Source organism: Mytilus californianus, unplaced genomic scaffold (genome assembly GCF_021869535.1).
Source record: "Mytilus californianus isolate M0D057914Y unplaced genomic scaffold, xbMytCali1.0.p SCAF_4, whole genome shotgun sequence".
Taxonomy (NCBI): domain Eukaryota; kingdom Metazoa; phylum Mollusca; class Bivalvia; order Mytilida; family Mytilidae; genus Mytilus; species Mytilus californianus.
The window spans coordinates 78,425,603-78,450,580 of NW_026262690.1; the positions used below are offsets into that span (position 1 = coordinate 78,425,603).

The 24,978-nt window shown below is 32.1% G+C and overlaps 1 protein-coding gene across 4 annotated transcripts; it reads right to left on the bottom strand.

Moving 5' to 3' along the window:
* Positions 1 to 13,328: 13,328 nt before the first annotated feature.
* Positions 13,329 to 24,914, bottom strand: LOC127738565 (uncharacterized). Of its 4 annotated transcripts, none has more exons than XM_052249856.1 (10): positions 24,729 to 24,914; positions 19,170 to 19,726; positions 18,796 to 18,854; positions 18,433 to 18,567; positions 18,187 to 18,241; positions 16,738 to 16,796; positions 15,961 to 16,064; positions 14,828 to 15,445; positions 14,328 to 14,437; positions 13,329 to 13,761 (listed from the first exon to the last, which is right to left on the bottom strand). In XM_052249856.1, exons 2-10 carry the CDS (start codon positions 19,669 to 19,671, stop codon positions 13,358 to 13,360), a joined length of 2,046 nt encoding a protein of 681 aa, XP_052105816.1. In that variant the 5' UTR covers positions 19,672 to 19,726; positions 24,729 to 24,914; the 3' UTR covers positions 13,329 to 13,357. The 4 variants fall into 4 exon arrangements, with proteins under 4 accessions (XP_052105816.1, XP_052105817.1, XP_052105815.1 ...); XM_052249857.1 differs by lacking the exon at positions 24,729 to 24,914 and adding an exon at positions 24,156 to 24,217; XM_052249855.1 differs by lacking the exon at positions 24,729 to 24,914 and adding an exon at positions 20,528 to 20,701.
* Positions 24,915 to 24,978: the final 64 nt, after the last annotated feature.

Here is a 24,978-nt window from a genome sequence, read left to right on the forward strand (position 1 = left end):
TATTTACCCTTATAAAGGAACAGTTGATCTACTCAAAGTTGCTGAAAGGTTTGTAAGACTAGAATATAGTTTTATGATTGTAGTTGAAAAGAAAGGATACGTGACGTTTTAATTGCCAAAATCTTTAAACACACTTGATGAAACCTTAAGAGTGGGAACAGCCACTTTATTGTCGTTCCTCATTCCTCATTGAACAGTTAGGCCTTCAATAAGTAGAAAAGGCTCATATACCCTATCGAAGTTTAAGAAGGAACCTAACACGCTATTAGTACATGAAGTTCTTTGCTAAATGTGAACATTTGAACATAAGTGCCTCGAAGAACTAAGATGCGGGGTGTTATCTATCATCAACGAATAAAAAAACTACATCGATCAAAGAAATCAGACAATACTGTCATAAGACAATAATTATATTGTTCTGACTTTTTATTTCTGTTACACGTTTCAATTTGGTATATTTGCAGAGATGCAATTAAAAATCAGCAAGATTGTAACATCCTACAAAATGACCTAGACTGCCTAGCCAAATGGGAACAGACTTGGGGTATGCAATTTCACCCAGAAAAATGCAATTCACTTACTGTAACAAGACCACAGTCACTATACAAACATAACTATATACTTAAAGGCCACATTTTAGAATCCGTCAACACAGCAAAATATCTTGGTATCACCTTATCCAACAACATGTCTTGGGATACTCATATAAACAACATTACAGCTAAAGCAAATAAGATCTTGGGCTTTTTAAAAAGAAACCTAAAAAGAAACCAAAAAGAAACAAAAAGTTTGGCTTATGAATCTAAGGTACGTTCAAACCTAGAATACTGCTCTTCAGTTTGGTCTCCCAACACCCAAAAACAAAAAAAAACAACATCGAAAAAGTACAGAGAAGGGCAGCACGCTACGTCACCACAACACCAGTAGTGTCACTTCCATGACTGACCATCTTAAATGGAAGTCACTAGAAACTCGTAGAAACATCAACCGAGTAACAATGATGTATAAAATCACACACCACCTTATAGCAGTAGACCCAAACCTTTACCTTTCACCACAGCCAGTCAAAAACACCAGATTCACAAATTCACTACAATATCAAACATTCAACAGCAGAACAGATTACTTTAAGTACAGCTTTTTCCCATACACAGTTGTACTTTGGAATTCACTTCCACAAAACATCATCAGTGTCAACTCTTTGGATCAGTGTAAAATACTGATCCAAAGTCAGTATATTTAAATATCTACCCTGTTTGTATATATATGTAAATGTGTTTATTTTTATTTTTGCACAACCTTATTTTTGATTATTGCACTCTTAAAATTGTTATCTTTTAATTAGTGTCTGTTTGCGATGCGCCGACGTATAGTCATCAATGTGCTGATGGATCGTCGTACGATGTAGATGCAGATGTAGATGAGAATTGTAAAAAAAGTTACAGACCATGGACAGTGGCAAATTGATATGTCTACTGAAGAAATGACTGGTAAGTTATTAGATACAAAATACAAAAGGGTGTGGATGGGGGTTTACAGAATAGAGAATAATGGGCAAAAGATATAAAGAATAGAAAAAAATGGAATAGAAAAATAAAGAATAGAGAATAATGAGATACTAAAATATAAAGAAAAGAGACTAATTGACAAAAAGAAAAAAGAACAGAGAAAAAAATTAAAGAATACAGAAATGAAGGACCACCATCCAGACCCGCATAAAACAGATACATAGTTGCTTTAGAACATAGTTTCAAGCAACTAAAATTAAGATTTAACGAGAGTTTAGCATGCTACTAATAATTTGTTCAGTCTGGAACTACTTTTTTTAAATATTACGAACCTTCGTGGTTTTCAATATTTTGTTTGAGTTTGGTTTTTCAATCGCAAACGTTAAATAGATATTGGTATATTAAAACTTTTATTCACTAGCGTACCCGATATAATATATTGACGTTAGTATACTAGTTCCAGATTAAACTATCTTAAATCACTTCTTCTTAGAATTTAAATAGCTATTCATTTATTTGACAGTGTTTCATTCATAAAGACAAACAAACAATTGAGCAAACTATGTTGGCAATCGTGTAAATAAATTTTTAGTTTGACTCGCCATTAAAGTGACAAGTTTAGTCATACTGCAAACAAACTCCTTTATATTTTGTATTCTTTTAAACTTCCCCTTAAACTTGTAGGTCTGATTTCGCGGTTGGACTAACAAAACTGTACGAATGTCAAATATTCGACAAGAACTGGAGCGGATTAACGGTAAAAATGATACAAAACAGGAAGCTAAAAATAAGTTAGCATGCGAAAAAAAACACGTGGCAAAATATTATCACTGCTCAGACGGGGAAACTCAGAACATTGAACAAAGCCATCTACAATGAGAACACACAATCCGTCACTGGTAAGAAGATTAAAGGAACTGGGATGTACGCTGGTAAGTGTTGATAATTTTGCCATTGATCTGTAAGAGTATTACACAATGTATGATTCATAGAAAATGTCTCTGCATTTTATTATTTGTTTTAATTATAATTTTCTTCTTTAGACTTATAATCTTACTGTTGCATGTGTACATACCAATTCACTATATACTAAGTGTCAATGGAAATGCAACATATCATACTACAAGCCACCTTTGTCCCTTTTGAAATAACAATTGCATGTGTATTTTTTTTTTACAAATAACCTGGAGAATTATAAATACAGTGGAAAACATCCACGAACATATACAGATTGTTAAAGATGTGCTTAAAAACTCATCGAAATTAATGGATTTAAAAGATAAATAAATGAATTTTATAGATAAAGATAAATATGGAAACCAAAATCGACCATAAAGGATATAAAAAAAACTTTTATCTTAATAAAAGTTTTATAAAAAGAAAAAAATTTGAAGCCACTATGGTGTACATATATAACCCTTGAATACATCTTTTTGAGTCTGAAACTGTAATTCAAAATTTGACCGAGAACATAGATTTTGTTCCCGTTCAAAGATTCATGGGATCCATAAACATAAACAGAACACAAACAAAGGATGAAAAAATGAAATGATAAAAAAACACAAGCAAATAAAGACACATAAAGTTTTCATATCTATAGCACTATATGTTAATGTATATAGTAAACATTTAAATGTGTGTTCTACTGCTTTTAATTGTGTAACAATATTACTAACTACTTACATTATTTTACTTTTTTGTAGGATTACCAATGAAATGTAAAAATGGCAATAGTCAAGAACTTTGAAGAGAAAGGGATATTTGCACAATTTTCCAGACTTTCTCTATTTCCTTTTTCTTTTCTTTATTGAGTATTTAATTGAATTTGCAAACTATTATGTATTTTTTCATGCTAAACTGTATACTGCATGTTAATGTGATTTCAATGTTTATTCTATACCTGCTTTTTTCATTTATTTACTAAAAAAATTAATGTATGCCATCACAAACGACATATGTATTTAGGAATTTCTGTATTTACTATTTCAGTACATGCATCTAATTTTAGCAGAACATGATTTGCAGAACAGGATGCAACCCTCTGGTGCATCTTGAAAAGTCGTAAGATTGTAATTCCCTGGCGTATATGGAATATGCTCGTAAACTTGGCCTGCTGCAAATCAAATCATGCACATGTTTTTTTTTTGTTATGTGAGGGTTGGGAAGAGGGAACATTTGATTAAAAATCAAGCTTGTATATATGTCGTTTGGTGTGGTATATCATTAGTATATTCATTTGTTGTTCTTGGATCTTTACTCTTTAAACACAAAGACATTTTAAAGGATTTTTGTCAGTCTGCGAATTTTGTCGCAGAAAGATCGACATAGGGATAGTGATCCGGCGGCGGCGGCGTTAGCTAACTTCTTAAAAGCTTTATATTTTAGAAGCTAGAAGACCTGGATGCTTCATACTTTGTATATAGATGCCTTATGTTACGAAAGTTTCCGTCTATTATATGTCCATTGTCATTGACCTCATTTTCATGGTTCAGTGACTACTTGAAAAAAAAGTCAACATTTTTTGTAATGTTAATTTCTCTATTATTATGAGTAATAGGATAACTATATTTAGTATGTGCGTACCTTGCAAGGTCCTCATGCCCCTCAGACAATTTTCATTTGACCTCGACCTCATTTCATGGATCAGTGAACAAGATTAAGTTTTCGTGGTCAAGTCCATATATCAGATACTATAAGCAGTAGGTCTACTATATTTGGTATATGGAATGATTGTAAGGTGTACATGTCGAGCTGGTAGGTGTCATCTGACCTTGACCTCATTTTCACGGTTCAGTGGTCAAAGTTAAGTTTTTGAGTTTTGGTCTTTTTTTTCTAATACTATATGCAACAGGTCAACTATATTTGGTGTATGGAAATATTTTATGATGAACATGTCATTATCGCAGGTTTTATTTGACCTTGACCTCATTTTCACGGTTCATTTCTCAGTGTTAATTTTTTGTTTTTTTGTCTGCTTTTCTTCAACTATAAGCAATAGATCAACTATATTTGTTGTATGGAAGGATTGTAAGGTGTATATGTCTGTCTGTCAGGAATCATCTGACCATGACCTCATTTTCATGGTTCATTGGTCAATGTTAAGTTTTCATGGTTAAGTTTGTTTTTTAGATACTATAAGCAATAGGTCAACTATGTTTGGTTTATTGAATGATTGTAAGGTGTACATGTATTTCTCGTTTCGTTTATCTGACCTTGACCTCATTTTCTTGGATCATGTTAAGTTTATGTGTTACTTGTAGTAAAGCTTTATATTTAGGACTATCAACATAAAATCAATGGTTAGTAAAGAAGGCGAGACATTTCAGCGTGTGCACTCTTGTTAAAAATGTTATTTGGTGTTTCACTGGTTGCCGACAACAACGATTTCACGCAAATACAGTATGTCAGGGGCCAGTTTTTTCCATTAAAGGTTATAGGGATTTATTTTGAATGGATTTACATATTCACAAACAAATGTTTCTTTTGAAAGTGTAAGTATATTCAGAGGTGAAATCATCAAGTAATCGAGAGATCTTTGCACAAAACTTAAGTTCTGTGGCTCAAAAAAAATATACAAACAAATTGTATTCATATCAGTTGAAGATGTAGAGTAGTAACCTAGTATCTATTTTTATCCTAAGATATTTTTTGTAATAAGAACCCCTGACCTTCACAAAAATTAGATAAGTCTCCCGGTCTACATAATTTTTTGCTACATTTAAATATGAGAACAAAAAATAACTCGTTGAAATATTATTCAAGAATCATATGAATCCAGCGACCCATTTCAAACGTGAAAAAAAACTCGTTTATGATGAACACTTCAGTACAACTTACGATCATTTTTTGAGCAAAATTTGATGGTGAACATAAATCGCAGTTCGTTATTTTCAATGTGTTTCGTTGTAGTATATGGAAAGTAACTAGGGTTTTCATTGCTGAAGAATATTGTCGATAGGTCAATTTATCATGTTTACATTTTGTATTTTTCAAATTACTATATATATGCAAATGTATTCTGACGTCAAAATTCTAGTGGTATCGACCTGTTGCAAAAAGTCTAAATCTTTTAATTTTTACTATTTTTACATTTCCTTTTTCTGTATATTTTTCTCAAATCAAAAGCTCAAACGAATGGAAAACAACTGTCATATTCCTGACATGGTACAGGCATTTCCTTTTATAGAAAATGGTGGATTAAACCTGGTTTTATAGCTAGCTAAACCTCTCACCTGTATGACAGTGTAAATTTAACACTGCTTGGCTGATCCTTAAAAATAAAGACCGGTATAAGACCGTGGCCTGAGGCGTGCACCTTCTCAATTGACAAAATTTTCTCAATTTTAAAGGCAAAAATTAAAATTGCCGAAAAATTTAGTGGCGCCACGAGGATTTCTTGAAGTGCACCTTTCTGTTTGAGAAATCTACTATTATGCCCCTTTTATATAAATGGAAAAATTGCTGAATTTTTCTTTTCCGATCTCTAACTTAAGTTTGCCTAAACAAAATGTTATAAATTATACACAATGCTTATTACCACAAAACACAGACCAAATTTGAAGATAAAATATAATACTTTAAAGACTTCATTAAAGAAACGTATACACAATGCTTATTACCAAAAAAACATTGATCAAGTTCGAATTTGAGTGGTGTCACTGTCAACGTTCTCAAGTTATATCCTTTTTTTAACATTATATGCAAACGGGGGCATCATCTGTGTCCCACTGACACATTCTTCTGTTATTTTTTCATATGCCTATCGAAAACATATGAAAAACGTATGGCAATCATATGCTTTTCATATGATTACTATAGGTTACAAGAGCGCAATTATTCGTAATGCATTTTCCATAGGGTACCAGTGGTGCTCCGTATTTTATTTCTCGAAGACTACACAAACTAGGAAAAAAAGGGTAGCAGTTCATGTTATTAGAAATGCCAGTGTTGCATAATAACTAAAAAAATATACATGGTCATGCGGCAAAAATTAAATTTAAAATGCAGTTGAAAAACATCGTCTATTTTTTTCGCTTAATGAAAAAGGCATATTTTTAATGGCTCCGACGTGCAGAAATGGAAGATATTTTCTATACTTTGTAAAATGTGAATTTGATTTTCTAGATTTTTTAAACCTAGTTGGATAAGCTTTCGATTACAAGTAATTCCAATCCCGTATCATCCAATCAGAAGCCGTACAAGATTCTATTCTGAGTAAAATGTAAATAAATAATTGCGCTCTTATACCTTACCTATACGGTAATGCAAATTTTTTTCTAAATTTAAGCGACCGGGCCAAATGAAGTGCAAGCGTCTATCTGGCTCATATCACAGCTTTAAAACATTATCTGATCACTCTCTGAATTTTGAGAATTATTTATTGGACGTCGATCCGGCCAAATTATTGAACTGATTTTTTTTTTTACCAAATACGGTACTGTTCAAAAGGACATGAAGATAATGTTTATTTACTGCCCAATTTTTTAAAGGTCATCTAGCACTAATCATTTTGCCGACAAAACCGTTCTGATATGGACAAGCTACATAGAATTTTGAAGAATGGCTTTAAATGAAATTATTTCTTGAAAAAATACGTTTTTGAAACAGACTATAGTTTTTCCAAATTTCGAATATATGAAAATCTTACTACTTTGGCACGAAAACTATTCTTTTACTACAATATTTAATGCCAAGTTTAATTTTTCTACTTTGCAATTCAACTCAATCATTGGTGTTTGCTTAAGGGCTCTTTTTGCCAATTTTCACCAAATTGGCTTTTTGCTAGAATAGCAATTGAGTCACGATCATTATGTTTAAAAACCAAAATGTATCTCCAAATTCAAGATATATACATGCTTTTCCCAATAAAAACAGTAGATATCACACAAACGTTCCATTCTCTTCATACTGTGTCGACATTCGAGCCCACCCAAGTTTCAGGATATGGTAATCAATACAAATAGGAAACAGACTATAGCTTGAATGCACACTGATGAAAAGTCCATTTGACCCCATAAATTACTGTTTCGCATTTTTTACAAGCAAAACGACAATTTTTAACATTTTTCAAAGCCTTATTAAAGAAAAATGCCATTTCCTATAGTTTACAAGATCTCAATTATTCGTAATCCATTTTCCATAGGGTACCAGTGGTGCTCCGTATTTTATTTCTCGAAAACTACACAAACTAGGAAAAAACGGGTAGCAGGTTCCTGATACTAGAAATGCCAGTGTTGCATAACGATTAAAAATTGAAGTATTCAAGACTCTTTGCCATGGCAGTATTAGTGGGTAGGGCATTCCAGTCTCGATTAGTCTTTGAATAGAATTCCCACCGAGCAACGCGCTGCAAGATGTACTTTGAAAGAACTGCTATGCATATTTCGACTAAATTTTGTTGGTGTTATTAGTCTATCAGAGGCATCTATGTGGACTAGTCTATTCACGATTTTGTACATCAGAACTAATCTTGATTATTTTCTTCGTTCTTCAAGTGATGTCCATTATAATCTTTCTAGCATGTTTGTGACAGATGAGGTGTTGTATTATCTGTTTTCAACGTATCTGACCACCCTTCGCTGAACCATCTCAATCCGATGAATATCCTCCTTCAGATATGGATCCCAAGTAAAAAAAGGCCAAGTTCTACAGGCATATTCTACAATGAGTCTAACTAGTGCTTTGTATGCTCTTTCTTTTAGTGTAGGGTTTCTTATATTTAGGTTTCTTTTGAGGAAGCTCATTGTGTTGTTCGCTTTCTTACAGATGCTTGTAATGTGTCCACTCCACTTCAAATTGGACGTTATAGAAACACCCAGATATTTGGCTGCTGTTACATGTTCTAGTTCATGGCCATGGCGTACATACTTGTTTATTGATGGTTCTCTCTTTCTTGTGATGGTAAGTACATTACATTTTTGTGAATGATAACTCATTTTCTAGGTTCGTTCCCATAGTGCCAGTTTGTAAAGGTCGTCTCGATGCAGGATTCTCCTTCAACGATTACAGCTTGTTTCCGGTCTCTTAGGAAATTTTAGATCCTAATGTTGCCTTTTCTCTTTCATACCATAGTGGTCAAGTTTGTTTGTTAATACACTGTGGAACACTTTGTCGAATGTTTTGCTGAAATCCATAATTAGACAATCTGTTTGTTGACCTAGATCCAGGTTTTTTGAGACGTCATCTATGAATTCCACTAGCTGGGTGTCACAGGACAGCTCTTTACGAAAACCATATAGTAGTGGTTTAAGATATTATGTTGATCAGCACGAGTCATGATGTTGCTAGTGACAATGTGTTCCATAAGTTTGCAAGCAATACAAGTCAGCGACACTGGTCTAGAATTCACTGCTTCAAATTTCTTACCTTTTTTAAGATGGGACATTCATTCGTTGATCTCTATATGTGTGGTACGTCTTCAGTGTTGTATGACTCTTAAATATCAAAGTTAGAATGGTTGATATCTCAGAAGACAGTTCTTTTAAAATTCTAGATTTTATATTGTCTGGTCCCGCTGCTTTAATTTGTGTACGTTTAAGTAAGTCATTAGTAGTTTGGTGCCTCCATTTTCTGTTATATTTATTTCAGGCAAAGTGTGAAAATTTCCTGTCATCTTAAACTTGTCTTTGAATTCTTTTTCTGTTACATCTTATCTTGATGAAAACGCTTTTTGAACTGTGGGATTTAGAATGTTTGCCTTATCCTTTGATTCTGTATGGAGGATTCCCTCCGATTTAAGGTGAGGGATGCTGTTATTATCAGATTTTTTGTGCTTGATGCAAGTCCAAAAGCGCCTCACGCAGTTTCTAGTGCCACTATCATCCTGTTGATGCCCTCTATATATTTCCAGTAAGCACGTAGAAGTTTTCGCTATGTATCTTGTTTTAATTTTTTTTTTTGTAATTTACCGTATCGTCATGGTTCAAAGGCGATGCGGCAAAATACAAAAAAAAAATAAAACAAGATACACAACGAGAACTTCGACGTGCTTACGATTGCTACATTGGTTACAAATAGTTTTTAAATCTCTTTTGTCGTAACGACATCATACAATACCATTCAATACAAAATATTAGATTTAGATAGTAGATAGTAACTATAGCCATGACTATTTGAAATATGCGACGATACAAACATTCAAATGTCTCCATTCACCTCAAAAGCTAACTACACCTTTAAACAGTCTTATTCACAAGAGATATGTAGTTACGATACTGTTGTCAAGTCATTAAAGATGGCATATTTTATGTTTCACTCATAGGGTCTTTGCATCGACAATAAACACATTGACCCTAAAACCAGTTGTTGGCATGATAATGGTTATGTCCTCTCGTATAATTTATTATGGCATGATAATAAACCCCTAACGGGCTCCTAACTAGGAGACAGATTAATATTAACAATTTTTCTTGCTTCTGAATCCTATATATTTCATGTATCAGAATTATATACTATGTATTAATTTATTCAAATGAATAGGGTTAAACTATCCCCTAACGGAAGGGATTGTGGTTGATCTTCATATGATAAAGACATAATATTTCAATCAGTTTAATTGAGGTCTGGAGCTTGCATGTCAGTAACTGCTAGTAGTCCTTTGTTAATTTATGTTGATCATTGTCATTTTGCTTAGTTTCTTCTGTTACCTATTATAAAATCGGACTCGGACTTCTTTTAAACTGAGTTTTACTATGCGTTTTGATGTTTATTGTTTATTCCACATTAGATAGATGTATAGGGGACGGTTGAGAAAACATGTTTTAAACCGCCGCATTTTTGCGCTTATCCAAAGTCAGGAACATCTACCCTTTGTTGTGTCTTGTGTGTGTGTTTTTTTTTTTAATTTTGATTCATTTGTATGTTTCGATGTTTAGTGTGGCGTCCATTTCGTAAAACTAGTACACATAATAGTTAAAGGGCCAGCTGAAGCCTGCCTCCAGGTGCGGGATTTTCTCGCTGCGTTTTCTGCTCTTTGGTCGGGTTGTTGTTTCTTTAACATATTCTTCGTTTCGTTTCTCTATTCTATCTGTGACATTTAAATACATTTTTATGTACATGGATCAACATGTACAATGTTACGTAAAAGGTTTATATAGTATTAACAATTTTGGTTCATATTGGGTTCATTTTCTCTCCTTTGTCAATAATGAAAATGTACAAAATAGAATCCAAGTGTTCCTGATTGATGTGAATTCTCAAAATTCACGATAAACCGAGTAGAAACTATGTATCATTTCGGTGACCATACATTCACTTGGGTCCACCGACTGACACTTCAGCTTTTTATCTCCAAGGATGTTATCATTTTGATGTCTTATTAATTTATAAATTTATAAATAATGCAATATCTTATATTAGTATTTTTAGTGATTAAGCTGAATTGTTAAAACAAAAATACCGAACTCCAAGGAAATTTCAAATCGGAAAGTTTCTTTTCAAATGGCAAAATCAAAAGCTCAAACGAATGGAAAACAACTGTCATATTCCTGACTTGGTACAGGCATTTCCTTATGTAGAAAATGGTGGATTAAACCTGGTTTTATAGCTAGTTAAACCTCTCACTTGTATGACAGTCGCATAGAATTTCATATATTGACAACAATGTGTGAGCAAAACAAACAGACATACTAGGTAAAAATGTCAAAAACAGGGGTACAGCAGTCAGCTTTGTGTTATAATCTTAATCACTTTGACAACAAACAAATATGTCTACAAATAAAAACCAAAATGGCATATAGACAGACCAAAAACGAAAGGCAAGTATACAAAATATGACCACAGCACAACAGAACATTGGCGGGGGGCATAAGTACCGAGTCACGCCAAAAGGATATTACCAAAAATGGACTAAACAGTAAACGTTAATAACTTACAAAGACAAATAAAATAACACTAAAATACGTAATTGAGATGATAAACAACGTCAGTTCCTAGAATCTATACTTCAAGACCATCATGTATTATTTGTGAAGTTGATACGGAATATTTATTAACAAGGTATCTCCCGATAATCTTCATGATTCATAAAAAAAAACCTCATAAATTTTCCGTTGAAAAATTCAGAAATTATAAAGAAAACATTAAAACATCTTTTATAATATCATTTGCTTATTCATCTCTGCACTTATGAATCAAATATAACAAGCTACCAAAATTAACTTAATGCACCATAAACACATTTCAAAGTTTACGTCTCGTCAACTGTGTTTTAAACCCAAGATTAGAAATATATAAAGTATAAAACGTTGAATGAATTATATAAAAGAAAAACACAAGTCGGCCATAAACCTCTTTCTCTAATTCTTTGGTAATTTTACCCTTTCCGGACCCATTGTATCATTTTTTTAATCAAAGTGTGGTTGCCGATGATCCTAGAAGATGGTTGGATGAGATTAAGGGTCATAACCTTGATCAGCTCACTGGATGAACCAAAATATACTAACAGGTGTTAATGAAATTGACAACTTTGTGGAATGTGGTAGGCACTCCAAGGGTTCTTTCGTTTATCAAAAATGAAAATTTATTTGACTATCATTAGAGAAACAGATCATTACATAGTTACTCGTGGATTATCGGATTTATCCAATTTCGATAGTTAAATTAATAATTTTAAAAGCCTCGCCGAGGCTCAGACTTTAAAGTTGATGATTTACCTTTCTCGATTGGATAAATCCGATAATTCACTGGTACCAATGTAAGAAAATATATATCAGGATTTCTATAGATTGAATATAAAATAATTACATTACATGTATGTTTCATTAAAATACGTTATTTTGACTGGCTAACAGCACTCTCGATCGCGTTATTCTAAAATTAACCTTCATTTCAAAATGAAATGTAAGATTCATGATGACATGAGCTTCCACAATAAAGTGCACACGTAAATAAAAGAAAAACCTGATAGAAATCGTGTTTTCATGATCCCAGCAAAAAAATGTAATTATAAGTATTGAATGCTTCTTTTAGTAATTTTATAGGATTGTAAAAGCATTGACCGTGCACACATTTTTAGAATATACTTCGGTCAACGCATTTACACTCCAATAAATTTACAAAAAGAAGCATTTGAAATACATGTTTGTAAACTGAAAATTTTATACTAGTAATGATACCCATCAGGCTTACAGACCACCAGCAAGTAAAATCGATATTGTGGTAGTGACACACAATTACCAGGAACGAAAATTAATTTCATAAGCACTTTATTCAGTAGCCAGTGCTTCGGTACTGACATGATTTATAAAAAACCCTTTCTTAAGTTTCATGTTGATAAATTCAGAAATAAAAAATAAATTAAGGTTCAAACATCCTCAGGTAAAGTTGACCTTAGACGGATTTGGCTATTAATTTTTTGTCCCTTTGATCTAGAACTCTAAATTAGCGTAGTTCGGTATTTATACATCCAGCATTCAAATTTTGAATTTTGAGCGTTCCTGATGAAGGTAGATCCAGGTAATCGCTTCGGACGCTTAAAATTGATTTTAGTATGTCTTTCATTTGTATATGCGTTTCATTTTTGTTTTTTAATTACTCATCAATTATGCTTAATAGTATATGTTGAAGGAAAATAGACTGAAAATGACATTACTAGGTCAAGAAAGCAGTTGAGAGAAACACGAACATACACTTTGAGGATTATCCTAGAATTTAACAAACCTAAGAACTGCTTCAATATACCCTACAACAATAGTATCGATTAAGAAACTGATCCCATAAATGCGACTTCATATCACGAAAGCAGTTCTGTTGTTGAAAACTTTTTTCGGGGAATGACTTTTTTTCGTTGTGTTTGCTGGACTTGTAATTCTTAGAAAAACGAAACGGTTACACCTTTATTTAAAAACAAACTAACATGAAATTGACCGGAAAAGCTTTTTCATTGAATGTTCATCAAAAAATGCCACTGGCTTCTTTGCCAAAAACTCATCTGGCAGTTTGTCTTGTTTTGTCATTAAAACTGGAATTAACTGTCCATATTTTTTATCCTTTTCTAAACACAAGAGACATTTTTCGACTATGAACTGAAAATCTGCTGACTTTTTGTAATTTTTAGATATTAAAACAAAAATATATTGTCTTTCCAAATACGGGATCACATTAGACCGAAATTGTCCTGGTAAACACACTTCAGCTTGAAATTCTATTTTCATGTTTGGAACTCCTATATTCAGTTCTCTTTGAAAATGTGCAGCATTTTCATTGTCGTCGTTGGAATGGAGGACAACTGCAGTTCCACAGTAGCTCTTAAGATCTATAATAAAAAATATAACATCTACATAAACCATAAAAAGTAATATAAGCATGTCATGCTGCTGGTGAAAAAAGGCAACATTGTTGCCAGGCTGCATTTTGGGCTTCACCATGTTCCTGTATCATATATTAAATCTGTCACAGTGATCAACAACATTGTTTTTCTTTTGTTTAAATATTTTCTTTTTGAAGAATGAAACATTTCAGATGTGTTAGGTTTTTTTTACTTATTGGATGACAAAGGAGGAGACAATTTATCGCGTCTAGATAACTCAAAGGATATGGCAAATCTTTGAGAAAATATATATTTTTTTTGTATTCACCATGATATTTTTCATTCTTTTTTTTTTCTATTTGTCAGCTTTTCTATTGGATCAAAGCTGTAATGCAAGATAATGTCTTACCTGAAACGTACATTTGAGCTCTACTTATTAGAAATCATCAAGACTTTCACCGGCGATTTCAACAAAAAATACAATCATTACTTGATATTTTTAAAAAATTATACCATAAAATGATTAAAGTGATAGACTTTTTTTTTGTTTTTCAAGTTTGTTACTGGTTTACCTTGATTCATGTCATTTTTAAATTCCTTATTCAGTTTTTTGTCACCCAGTCTCCACTCTACACCAAGATCATCCAAACTGTCTTTTCTCTTTCTTCTCTTCATTCTTTTCCTAAATGCGGAAGTATTTAGATTTACAATTTCCTCATTGAAACAGTGAATACATAATTCATCTTGTATCATATGTTATGTATTGAGATATTTTAATGTTATTTGTCACTTCGCCGACCTATAGTTTAAATTCACATATCTTGTGTACTGTTTCAATTATGCAAATGCGTGTTAAATAAATTGTGTATTTTTTTTAATTATCTTACTTTGAAAACTTTAAGCATGCATGCAGTAATTATTGTGCGCAGCAATAAATGTTAAAACGTTCGATATCAAAATAAAAAGCCTCGAAATTGTATTGCTTGTCCAAATTTGTAGACGGTGAAAAACATTGATTAAATTTCAAACGTATATTCCTTCAAGCAAATCATAAATGCAACATGTTCCATACCTGTTTCTCTTAGATGAAAATACGAAGTCACACAGTTGCTTTGGTTTGGATGGTAACAAAGATAATAGTTTTGTCAACAAGTGTGGTCTGGATGATTGTTTTTTATAATTTTGATGAATATCAATACCATTCGAGCTAGAAACGTTGCCCTGAGAAGGAAGTGGATATCCGGAAAGCAGATCTGTTTTTGCTAAAGAATCTCCTACTTGTATCTGTTTTCCATTTGAAGTTTGAATCGCATAGTATTCTTCTTTGTGTGTCTTTGGTAGCTTATCATCCTGACTCTGACTTCGACAAGCCCCGAACTCTTCATCTGAAAGTTGAATAATCGTATCAACCGACGTACTAGAGCTTTGTAAGACTCTTTTATTTTCAACAATTTCCACGTGGGAGGAACTTGACTGACCCAATCCAAATCTATGAGTAGTTCCATCTTTTAGATGAACCACCGACCCATCAATTTCATTTGAACTTCTTTTATCACAAAACACAGGTTTTATAGTTGGAAAAGCTGCTGAATGATCCCTACATGTTCCTATGGCAGTTGGATTTCTATTAGTACTTGTTCTATAACCATGGTCTCCACATGCATTTAAGGACTCAAGATATGGCGTTGGTCTGAAAATTAAATCATTTGATTGAGTTAATATCATGTACAAATGATCAAGATAAAATGATTTGTGGAGGAGACTCTGTAACTTAGTGGATGCATATCTGAAAGCTTCACACTTGGTTTTATGTTTTATAAACTTTCCAAAGCGTCAACAATAGGTCTTGTACAAATAAGTAACTGTGCTTTGAAACGTTAAGCATTTTCAAACAGATATGGACAATACAAGCAAATTAATCATTCAATATATAATGTATAAAAAAATCTATACCTCATACCGTAGTACTATGGTTCAAAATGTATTTTTTCTGTGAGACTACTCCGTATGTTTATACGTTAGTGTTACCATCAGTAGTATCAATGATATGGGGATATATGCTTACGACTTGAAGGTTTACTATTTGTTTCCAAAGCTTATGCAAAGTTTGTAATTTATTCAATGTGTGTATATCATTATTAGTTTGCTTGAAAAAGTTTTCATTAAATTATTTGTTTCGAAGTGGGTAATTTTGATAAATCTCACCTAGTAAATGGAATACAATGCTGTATATTTTCATGTCTTTCACAACTTTCTTTTTCAACTGTTGTTACTTCTGCTGTTATGTCCAAAAAAGAACCTTGTCTAGCCTGTAAGAAAAGAATTTAAAAAATACCAATTATTAATCAAATCTGTAACTCAGGAATTAATCAAAGTTGAAGGGAGTCCATGTTTAGATAAAAAGTTATTTAATTGTTATACACCTTTCTGTGTGAGGAATTTGTTAATTTCCTTGCCATTTTAAATAGAAATGATAATCAGACTGATAATGGCTTGTTTTTTAACATTTACGTTTTATGCTTTGTTTCATTAATTCTCTGCTTGATAATTTAAGCAATAGCCTAGCCCAAATGTTTAAATTATTTTTGTATATTTTGGAGTCTTTTCATTGTTGTCAAATGTACTCCTTTGTAATAAAACGCGTTATACCTGATGATCAATCTAGTAGTGCAGTGCATATCTTGATAAGCAGTAATTGAGATATGTCATTTTAAAGGGCAGACCTTTTTTTCCAATTTAATTTCATCATTTCATGAAATGATACTAAAATTAAGTTGACATTTGTGGATGATATCTTTCATGCCATGTACTTAACACATCGTCTCTCCGCAAACATTCGTGTATAATTTTCTGTAAAATTAATTCACCACTGAAAATCAGCTTCTTATTGTCTTGACCTTTTATTCAATTATTCTTCTCAATTTGCATATTACCAACACGACTACTTCACCAATAACATATTAGAAAAAGATTGGTCCTTACCTTATCAGGTGGTTCTGTCTCTCTGTGTTTTAGAGAATCAGGCTCGATATATAGTCCTTCTGAAATAGATATATCCTATATGCAGAAGTATTTGCATCTAAGGAAAGTTAAATCAACAAAACGAATAGTACATACAAATGTAATCCGGAATGAATTAGTTTGACGTCTGTCGTTTTTTTTTTGTCAGACGACATACTTTACTCAGACACACACAAAGTAAACATTGATATAGACTTAAATAGGGCATTTCAAATAATATTTGGTCTTAATGAAATTCTTAAATTCTCATTTGAAACGATCGCGATGGTTTTGAGTACTCACAATAGTAGTTCATTGTGTTGATACCAATATTCACATTCTTAAGTGTTTGTAATTTCATTTCGTTCAAAACTTTTTACTATTTAATACTTGGGTTTTTTAATTCCAGATTTGTTTTTTCTAGAAAACTGTAGTCACTTTCTCCCTCTGTCTGCGTGCGTGAGTCTGTGGGTGTGTAGGGGGTTATAAAATATATTACCTTATCTGTATTTGGCAAAACCTTTCAGATTTTTGGACCTTCGAAGCTCTTCAACTTCATACTTATTTGGCTTGTTTCGAGCATCACTAATGAGTCATTTGTAGACGAAACGTGCTTTTGACGTACATAATGTTAATCCTGGTATCTATGATGATTTTATTGGCATGAATTATCATTGATATTGTTCTATTTAGAAATTACCAGTTTACAAAACTTTGAATAAGTCAAAATACTAAGGATTTTGTTCTACAAATATATATCACCTAAGCTGTATTTTGTAAAACTTTACGGATTTTTTTGTTCGCAATGCTCTTCAACTTCGTACTTTTTTTTAATTGTTTTATTCAAGCGTCACTGATGAGTATTTTATAGACAAAACTGGCGTCTTGCGTACAGAATTATAATCCTATTATCTTTGATGAGTATTTTTACAATCACTTGCTCGATGCCACTGCTGGCGGAGGTCCCCCGCCCCCGAAGGTATCATCAGCCTAGTAGTCAGCACTTCTGTGTTGACATGAGTTTTCATTGTTTTGTCATATTTCGAAATTAACGGTTTACAATACTTGAACTGGTCGAAAATCTAAAGATTTTCTTCACACAAAAAAATGGATCACCTTAGCTGTTTTGGCAAAACGTTTTTGGAATTTAGGTTCTCATTGATCTTTATCTTTGTACTTAAGATTAACCACCATTACATCTAGGTTTATATGAAATACAATATAAACGAAACAAAAGAAGAGAAATAATTACTTAATTATTTCATATTTCTTAGTGGTTAATGATGGGAAGACTAGAATGTAACTCATAGATAAATGTAACACTTTCCCGTATTTTAGAACTGCGCGTAAAGTTACATTTAACTCATAAAAGCCTTATTGGACATGCTGTCAAATTATCACAAACTATTCATTGCATTATAAAAATGTTACCTTGTGCATTTTGATTCCAATAGCCTTCTTCAGGTGGATCAAATTTTTCATGCACCTGCAAATACAAAATTATCATTACATATGATAAATTGATTAGGTTTACAAAGTACCATTCCCTGTCAGGGAAAGATGTAAATTTTATGTATTTTTACATATTTTTCATAAATTTCTTTTAATTAACAATTATTGAGGTTTGGCTTTACATTTATTTCTTTATTCAAGAACAAGTTGACATATAGAACTTACTTGCTGTACAACTGTCTTCAAATAAACCACTTGTCTGTGTCTTTCATCTGTTTGTCTATCTATCTGACTAATCTGTTCCTCCAAGATATAAAGTCTTTCTTCCAAGTCTGAATAACATATTTCCTCTACCTGAAACTTAAAAAAAATATTTCTATTATGACCACTGTCGGTTAACGTGTAAACTTTAATGAACAAAATTGAAATTACTACTGTTTTTTACTTGATTCAAAATTTGCAGTTTCACAACTACACAATTTTCAACAAAATTCCAATGTTTACAAATAAAGTCAAACATTTTTCTTTAGTAAGATTAACTTTGAGGTCTTCTAATGCCTTTTTGTGAATATCAATAACAAAACTTACTTCAGTATTCAGTTCGATCAATGAGTGATTTAATGCCTCTATTTGCAAGTCAGTCCTACCTGTAAAACAAAGCAAGCAATCAAATAAATCTTATTTTTTACAGTTATACCTCCTACAATTAGTTACCCTGGACATAGTTTGTGTCTGTACACTTGAGTAATGGCGAATTTCAAAACAAAAAATTGTGAAACTTTTAACACATTGATTTCATTTTCAAACATTAAAAAGAACAGAAGCACACATAAGGAAACAGGGTAAACAAGCTTAATACTTTTAGTATGTTACTTTCGTACTCAGGGATCGAGTCCGTTTTTCTTATTCTTTACTTTAATAATTTATATACATTTATAAATGACATGTATAATTAATATTACCTTCTTTGGAACGTATGTTAACTTCGTATATGATCTGGAATTTCTGTACCAATAACTTTGGTTTCTTTAGATAGTCCTCCAAGGCGGAGGCTATGTCACAGCACTCATCAAAATAGGTCTCAAACTGTGGTTGAGTAATATCTGTGTTTGGTAAATGACAAATTTCATTTCTTACTCTGGCTAGTGATGACAAATGTGTTTCAAAATGGATTTTTTCAGGTAAATGTCGAAGGAGTTTTGTTATGATTGTAATATCGAAACATTTGTATCCAGTTCCTACAGCATTAATAATGAGTTCTTCTTCTCTCTGTATAAACCGACTTGGAAACTGTCCCCTAACTGCCTTGTAATAATCTTCTACCTGAGAATCAGCAATGGAGTGTTGTAACAGTTCCCTGAGCAACTCAGTCAAATCATCAAATACTATTTTGTGCAAAATGGAAACATATGTATTACACTTCAGTAGATTAAAGTCTGTTGTAGAAGTTATAGGAAATTGCATCTTATTGTCTTCTGGATTCCTCAAGTCAAACCATCATATTTAAAAGTGACATGTCCTGAAATACATTATGACAAAATGTCAGTGTTCTGTTTAAAACATGACATTCGTTAGGTATTGATTTTGTCAGACATTGCATAAAAGACCATACAGCAGTAAAATTATTAAATAAGTTTGATATAATATATTCTGTACTGAAATTGAAACTTTTTTAAAAGCTTCAATAAAATACTTATAGTTTAGAGAAATATAGGAATAAAATAAAAAGGACTTAACAGAAAAGCCAAAACCATTAAGGTAAACACGCTTATATCAATACCTGTTATACGGTAGCAAACATTTACTGGTAGAAGTCCATTTCAAGTCAGTGGATGTAGACATTCATACATCATGTGCATTATCATATCATTTCCATATCTAACTTCTCTTCCTAACGTATAACCACAAACACTTTGTTTCAAATTTGAAAGAACTTTTTAAACTTTTTTCCGATTTGTGAAAAATATGTAGACAATTTATTTTCCGTCAGTGGATACGTATCTATCGTACTAAATTATGAAATCTCGTATCTTTAAAATGAGTTTTGATTTTATAAACAACAATTGAGCTCATTAGAAATCACATAAAGATCTACATCAATATAAAAAAAGGTGTAAAATTCATAATACATAGATAGTTCAACAAATCGGGATCAAAATAAAAAAATGACTTACGTTCATACATTATAATAATGATAATAAACATAGATATTAAAAAAATTACCTGGATTAAAAAAGAAAATGACTGATTTTGTCAATACTTGAAGACGGTTATTTCGTCATAATCATATAACTGTGCGTGACTCGTAAGTTTTTTTTACCTTTACATATATATTTCCATTTGATTGCTCACTTTTTGTTGATGACCTAGCAATTTTCAATGCCACTGATCCCAACAATATCAGCAGAAATCATGTATGTTTACAATGATTGCTGATGACAATAAGCCACATTGTGAGATCACACCGTGCTGGGGTGCCCTAAATCTTTAAATAGACATACGATAGATTAAACGAAAGCTCCCACCTGTGTTATGACTAAGATAATAACAAATTACGTCATAATACAGGTAAACTGACAGATACACAACTTGTCATAAGCGCGAATTTTAAAAATAATTTGAATCTTGTTTCAGATATGTTGAAAAATGATAATGTTATTTTGGGAAGGACATATAGAAAAAGATTTCCCGGATAGATAAAAACACTTAAAAATCGAATAAAATAAGTTTGGACAAGCCAATCCAACAACCATCTGGTCAAATGTTTAAGAGAAAATTTCTAAATTTGATTTACAATTAAGAAGTCCCAAAGCAAGGAATTGTTTACATGATTTCTTAGCTATATTTATTCATATTTCTTGCCTAAAGTAAAAATGAAGTTAGCTCTGAAACAACTCTCATATATATGTGTCATATCGTCAAAAAGGTATGCATCAGGCGCTCATAATAAACTATATACTGTAAATTTTTTTAAAGCTTCATTCAAACACTTGCAGTTTCAAGAGAATGAGTGAAATAAGAGGTTCTAAAGAGCCTGTGTCGCTCACCTAGGTCTATGAGCATCTTCGTCACTGGATTTTCTCCACCATTGTAGAATAGAATTTATGACAAAAACCTTTTTTTTTGTTGATCTTGTATTGCTGATAATTTTTTCTGTTTACAGTTTCTCTCTATTTTCTAATGTTTTAGCCCAAAACACAAAAAACAGAAAAAAAATATCATTTAAGGCAATCGCTCATATAAAGTATAAATATCAAATTCGGCAAAATTTGACTTATTTGTAGATCTTGTCTTGCTGATAATTTTTGCTATTTAAATGTCTATCTATTATTAATAGTTTTCAAGATAGTAGGTAAAATCAAGAAATATTGGTAAAAATCGTCATTAAACAGCAAGAACTCCTACAAGGAGACAACTGACGATTTTGGCTTTTTGACTTATTTGTAGGTCAAGTCTTGCTGATAATTTTTGCTAATTTAAGTTCCTACCCATCTATTATAGTTTTTCAGATATATAATCAAAAACGCAAAAAAAAGTATGAAAATGGTCATTAAAGGGCAATGATTTGAATAAGGAGTCGTCTGACTATTTCGACCATTGGACTTATTTGTAGATATTGTCTTACTGATCAGTTTTGGTATATAAAGTTTCCTATATCTATAACAGTTTTTTTCAGTAAAATTCATCATTTAAGAGCGATAACTCCTATAAGAAGTCGCCTGACAGTTTAGAAGTAAATTGACAAAAGGTAGATCTCATCATTTTGAACACTTCTGCCTCTTTCACAATTTTTCTATTAATAGCAGTTTTTTAAAATAATAGACCAAACTTGCATTTAACCCCTATGTTTTATTTTTAGTCATGTTTACCATGTTGGTTGGCAGGCGGGTTCATTGGACTCATTTATTAAACAAAATACCCTAATGATGATTGTGACCAAGTTTTGTAAATTTTGGCCCCGTTGTTTTAGAGGAGAAGATTTTTGTAAAAGTTAAAGACGACGGACAACAACGACTGGCCCAAAGATAAGATAAAACAAGCATTATGTGAGTATTGCATGGCAATACATAGTCCGCTACCGGTTAAAAATTCATTGTATTGGAACAAAATTCTAACTAGATCTATAACTTGTCATGGTGTACAAACTATACAACAAAAATCAAGTCAATATCTTCAAGCATGACGAAAAAAAGAGTTGAAAACTGATTATTTAAGTGAATTTTCTAAGTCCAAGGACCATAACGCTGCACAAAATCATCAGACCGGAACAAAATTTGAACTTGATCTGTAACTTGTCATTATAAAACTATATACCAATTTTCAAATCAATATCTTCAAGAATGACAAAAAAAAGTTGAAAACTGATTATTTCATTGAATTTTCTAAGTTCAAGGACCATAACTCTGCACAAAATCATCAGACCGGAACAAAATTCGAACTTAATCTGTAACTTGTCATGATAAAACAATACACCAAATTTCAAATCAATATCTTCAAGCATGAAGAAAAAAGTGTGGAAAACTGATTTGCCGGACTGACGGATGGACAGACGGACGGAGTGCAAACCTAAAGTCCCCTTCGACTTCGTCGGTAGGGAACTAATAAGAAATTTTATAGGTTTAAAATCCAAAATTACAGTATTGTTACCAAAGACAATAAACATTGGTTATACATAAACATACAAACATTTATCTGTCCATATGTATAAATATTGTTTATAAATGTATATATAAATATTTATGTAACAATATTTTCTTTTTATATAATTAGAATTGTACATGTCACTATTGAATTTTACAATAATTCTAATTTTATGAGAAAAGCTCATTTGGCCTTTTCGGTCAGGTGAGCTAATAAAAAGGACTAAACAGCAAAGCCAAAACCATTAAGGTAAACACACTCGTATTAATCCCTGATATACGGTAGCAAACATTAACTGATAGAAGTACATTACTAATTCAGTGGTTGTTGACATTCATACATGATGTGCATTTTTTTAAAATTATTTCCACATCTTACTACTCTTCGTAACATATTTTAAACCACCGTAACTTTGTTTCAAAATTGAAAGAACTGTTTTACACCTTTTTCCGATTTGTGAAAATGTAGTTTAATCCCGATGGCGATGATTTTAGACCAACCAACCAGCCCAACTATTGAAAAGTAGGTTAACCGCGATGAATAAAGGTCTGCCAGCTCGACCCACTTAGGAAAAGTAGTTTAATCCTGATGATTTTAGACCAACCAACTCGCCCAACTTATGAAAAGTAGTTTTTAATCCAGACTGCAAACTCAGCCCACTTATGAAAAAAGAATACAATGAATACTGATGAAAAGCTTAGGAAGGCATCTTGTTTATTTAGCAGTACAGTTGGGGAAATTGTGTAGATTACACTACTTTTCATAAGTGGGGCGAGTTGGCAGGACTAAATTCATCGGGATTTTACTTTTTTTCATAAGTGGGGCGAGTTGGTAAACAAGAGTGGGGCGAGTTGGTAAAAAGTGGGGCGAGTTGGTAAACTAGAGTGGGTGAGTTGGTGGATAAGTCAGGCGATTTGGTCTAGGGCGATTTGACAGTGGGGCGGAATGTCTTGCTTCCCCAGTGGAAACGTATATGCCGTTCTAAATTTTAAAACCTCTTATCTTTAAAATGAGTTTTTTTTTATAAACAACAATCGAGCTCATTGTAAATCATATATAAATCTATATCACTATACAAAAAAGGTGCAAAATTTATATAACATGGATACTTCAACAAGTCTCTAAATCCTGATCAGAATAAGCATTTGAATAAATACTCATACAGTAAAATAATAATAACAATGAAATATGAATATAAGAAATGTACCTGGATTAAAAAATAACCAATTTCGTCAATACTTGAAGACGGCTATTTCGTCATAATCATATAAGATCATATAACTGTGAGCGACTTATAAGTTTTTTACCTTTACATATATATTTCCATATGATTGCACACCTTTTTTTTAGCTGACCAAAGAAATTTTAATTGCCAATGATCCTAACAATATCAGCAGAAATCATGTATGCTTACAATGATTGCTGACGTCATCTAGTCACACTGTGTCAAACGAGATTACAACGTTCTGGGATGTCCTTAATCTTTTCTTTGTTGTTAAGCATTTTTATATCATATCCACATCTCTAAACTACTCTTCCAAACATATATTAAACCACCATAACTTTGTTTCAAAATTGAAAGAACTTTTAAAGGTTTTAAACCTTTTTCCGATTTGTGAAGACCATTTATTTTCTGTCAGTGGAAACGTATCTGCCGTACTAAATTGTAAAACCTCGTATCTTTAAAATGAGTTTTTTTTATAAACAACAATCGAGCTCACTGGAAATCATATATAGATCTATAAAACTATACAAAAAGGTGCAACATTTATAGTACATGGATATTTCAACAAGTCTCCGAATCGGGATCAGAATAAAAAAATGACTTATGTTCATACATTAAAATAATGATAATATAACATAGATATAGACAAATTTACCTTGATTAAAAAAATGACTGATTTTGTCAATACTTGAAGACGGTTATTTCGTCATAATCATATAACTCTGCTTGACTCGTAAGTTTTATAACTTTTGAATATATATTTCCATATGATCGCACACTTACCTAGCAATTTTAAGTGCCACTGATCCAAACAATATCGGCAGAAATCATGTATGTTTACAATGATCACTGTGTCTAAACTACCCCGGCAAAAAATGTTTGGACTCGATAGTATCTAATGTCCG

Bases quoted from the DNA above. Each gene is read 5' to 3' on its own strand.
- LOC127738565 (XM_052249856.1), bottom strand. From the start codon at position 19,671: ATGCAATTTCCTATAACTTCTACAACAGACTTTAATCTACTGAAGTGT. The intron at 18,242-18,432 runs GTAAGTTCTATA...TTGTATTTGCAG, and splicing joins TGAAGACAGTTGTACAGCAA to GTGCATGAAAAATTTGATCC. The intron at 14,438-14,827 runs GTATGGAACATG...TTCCGCATTTAG, and splicing joins TTTTCATCTAAGAGAAACAG to GAAAAGAATGAAGAGAAGAA.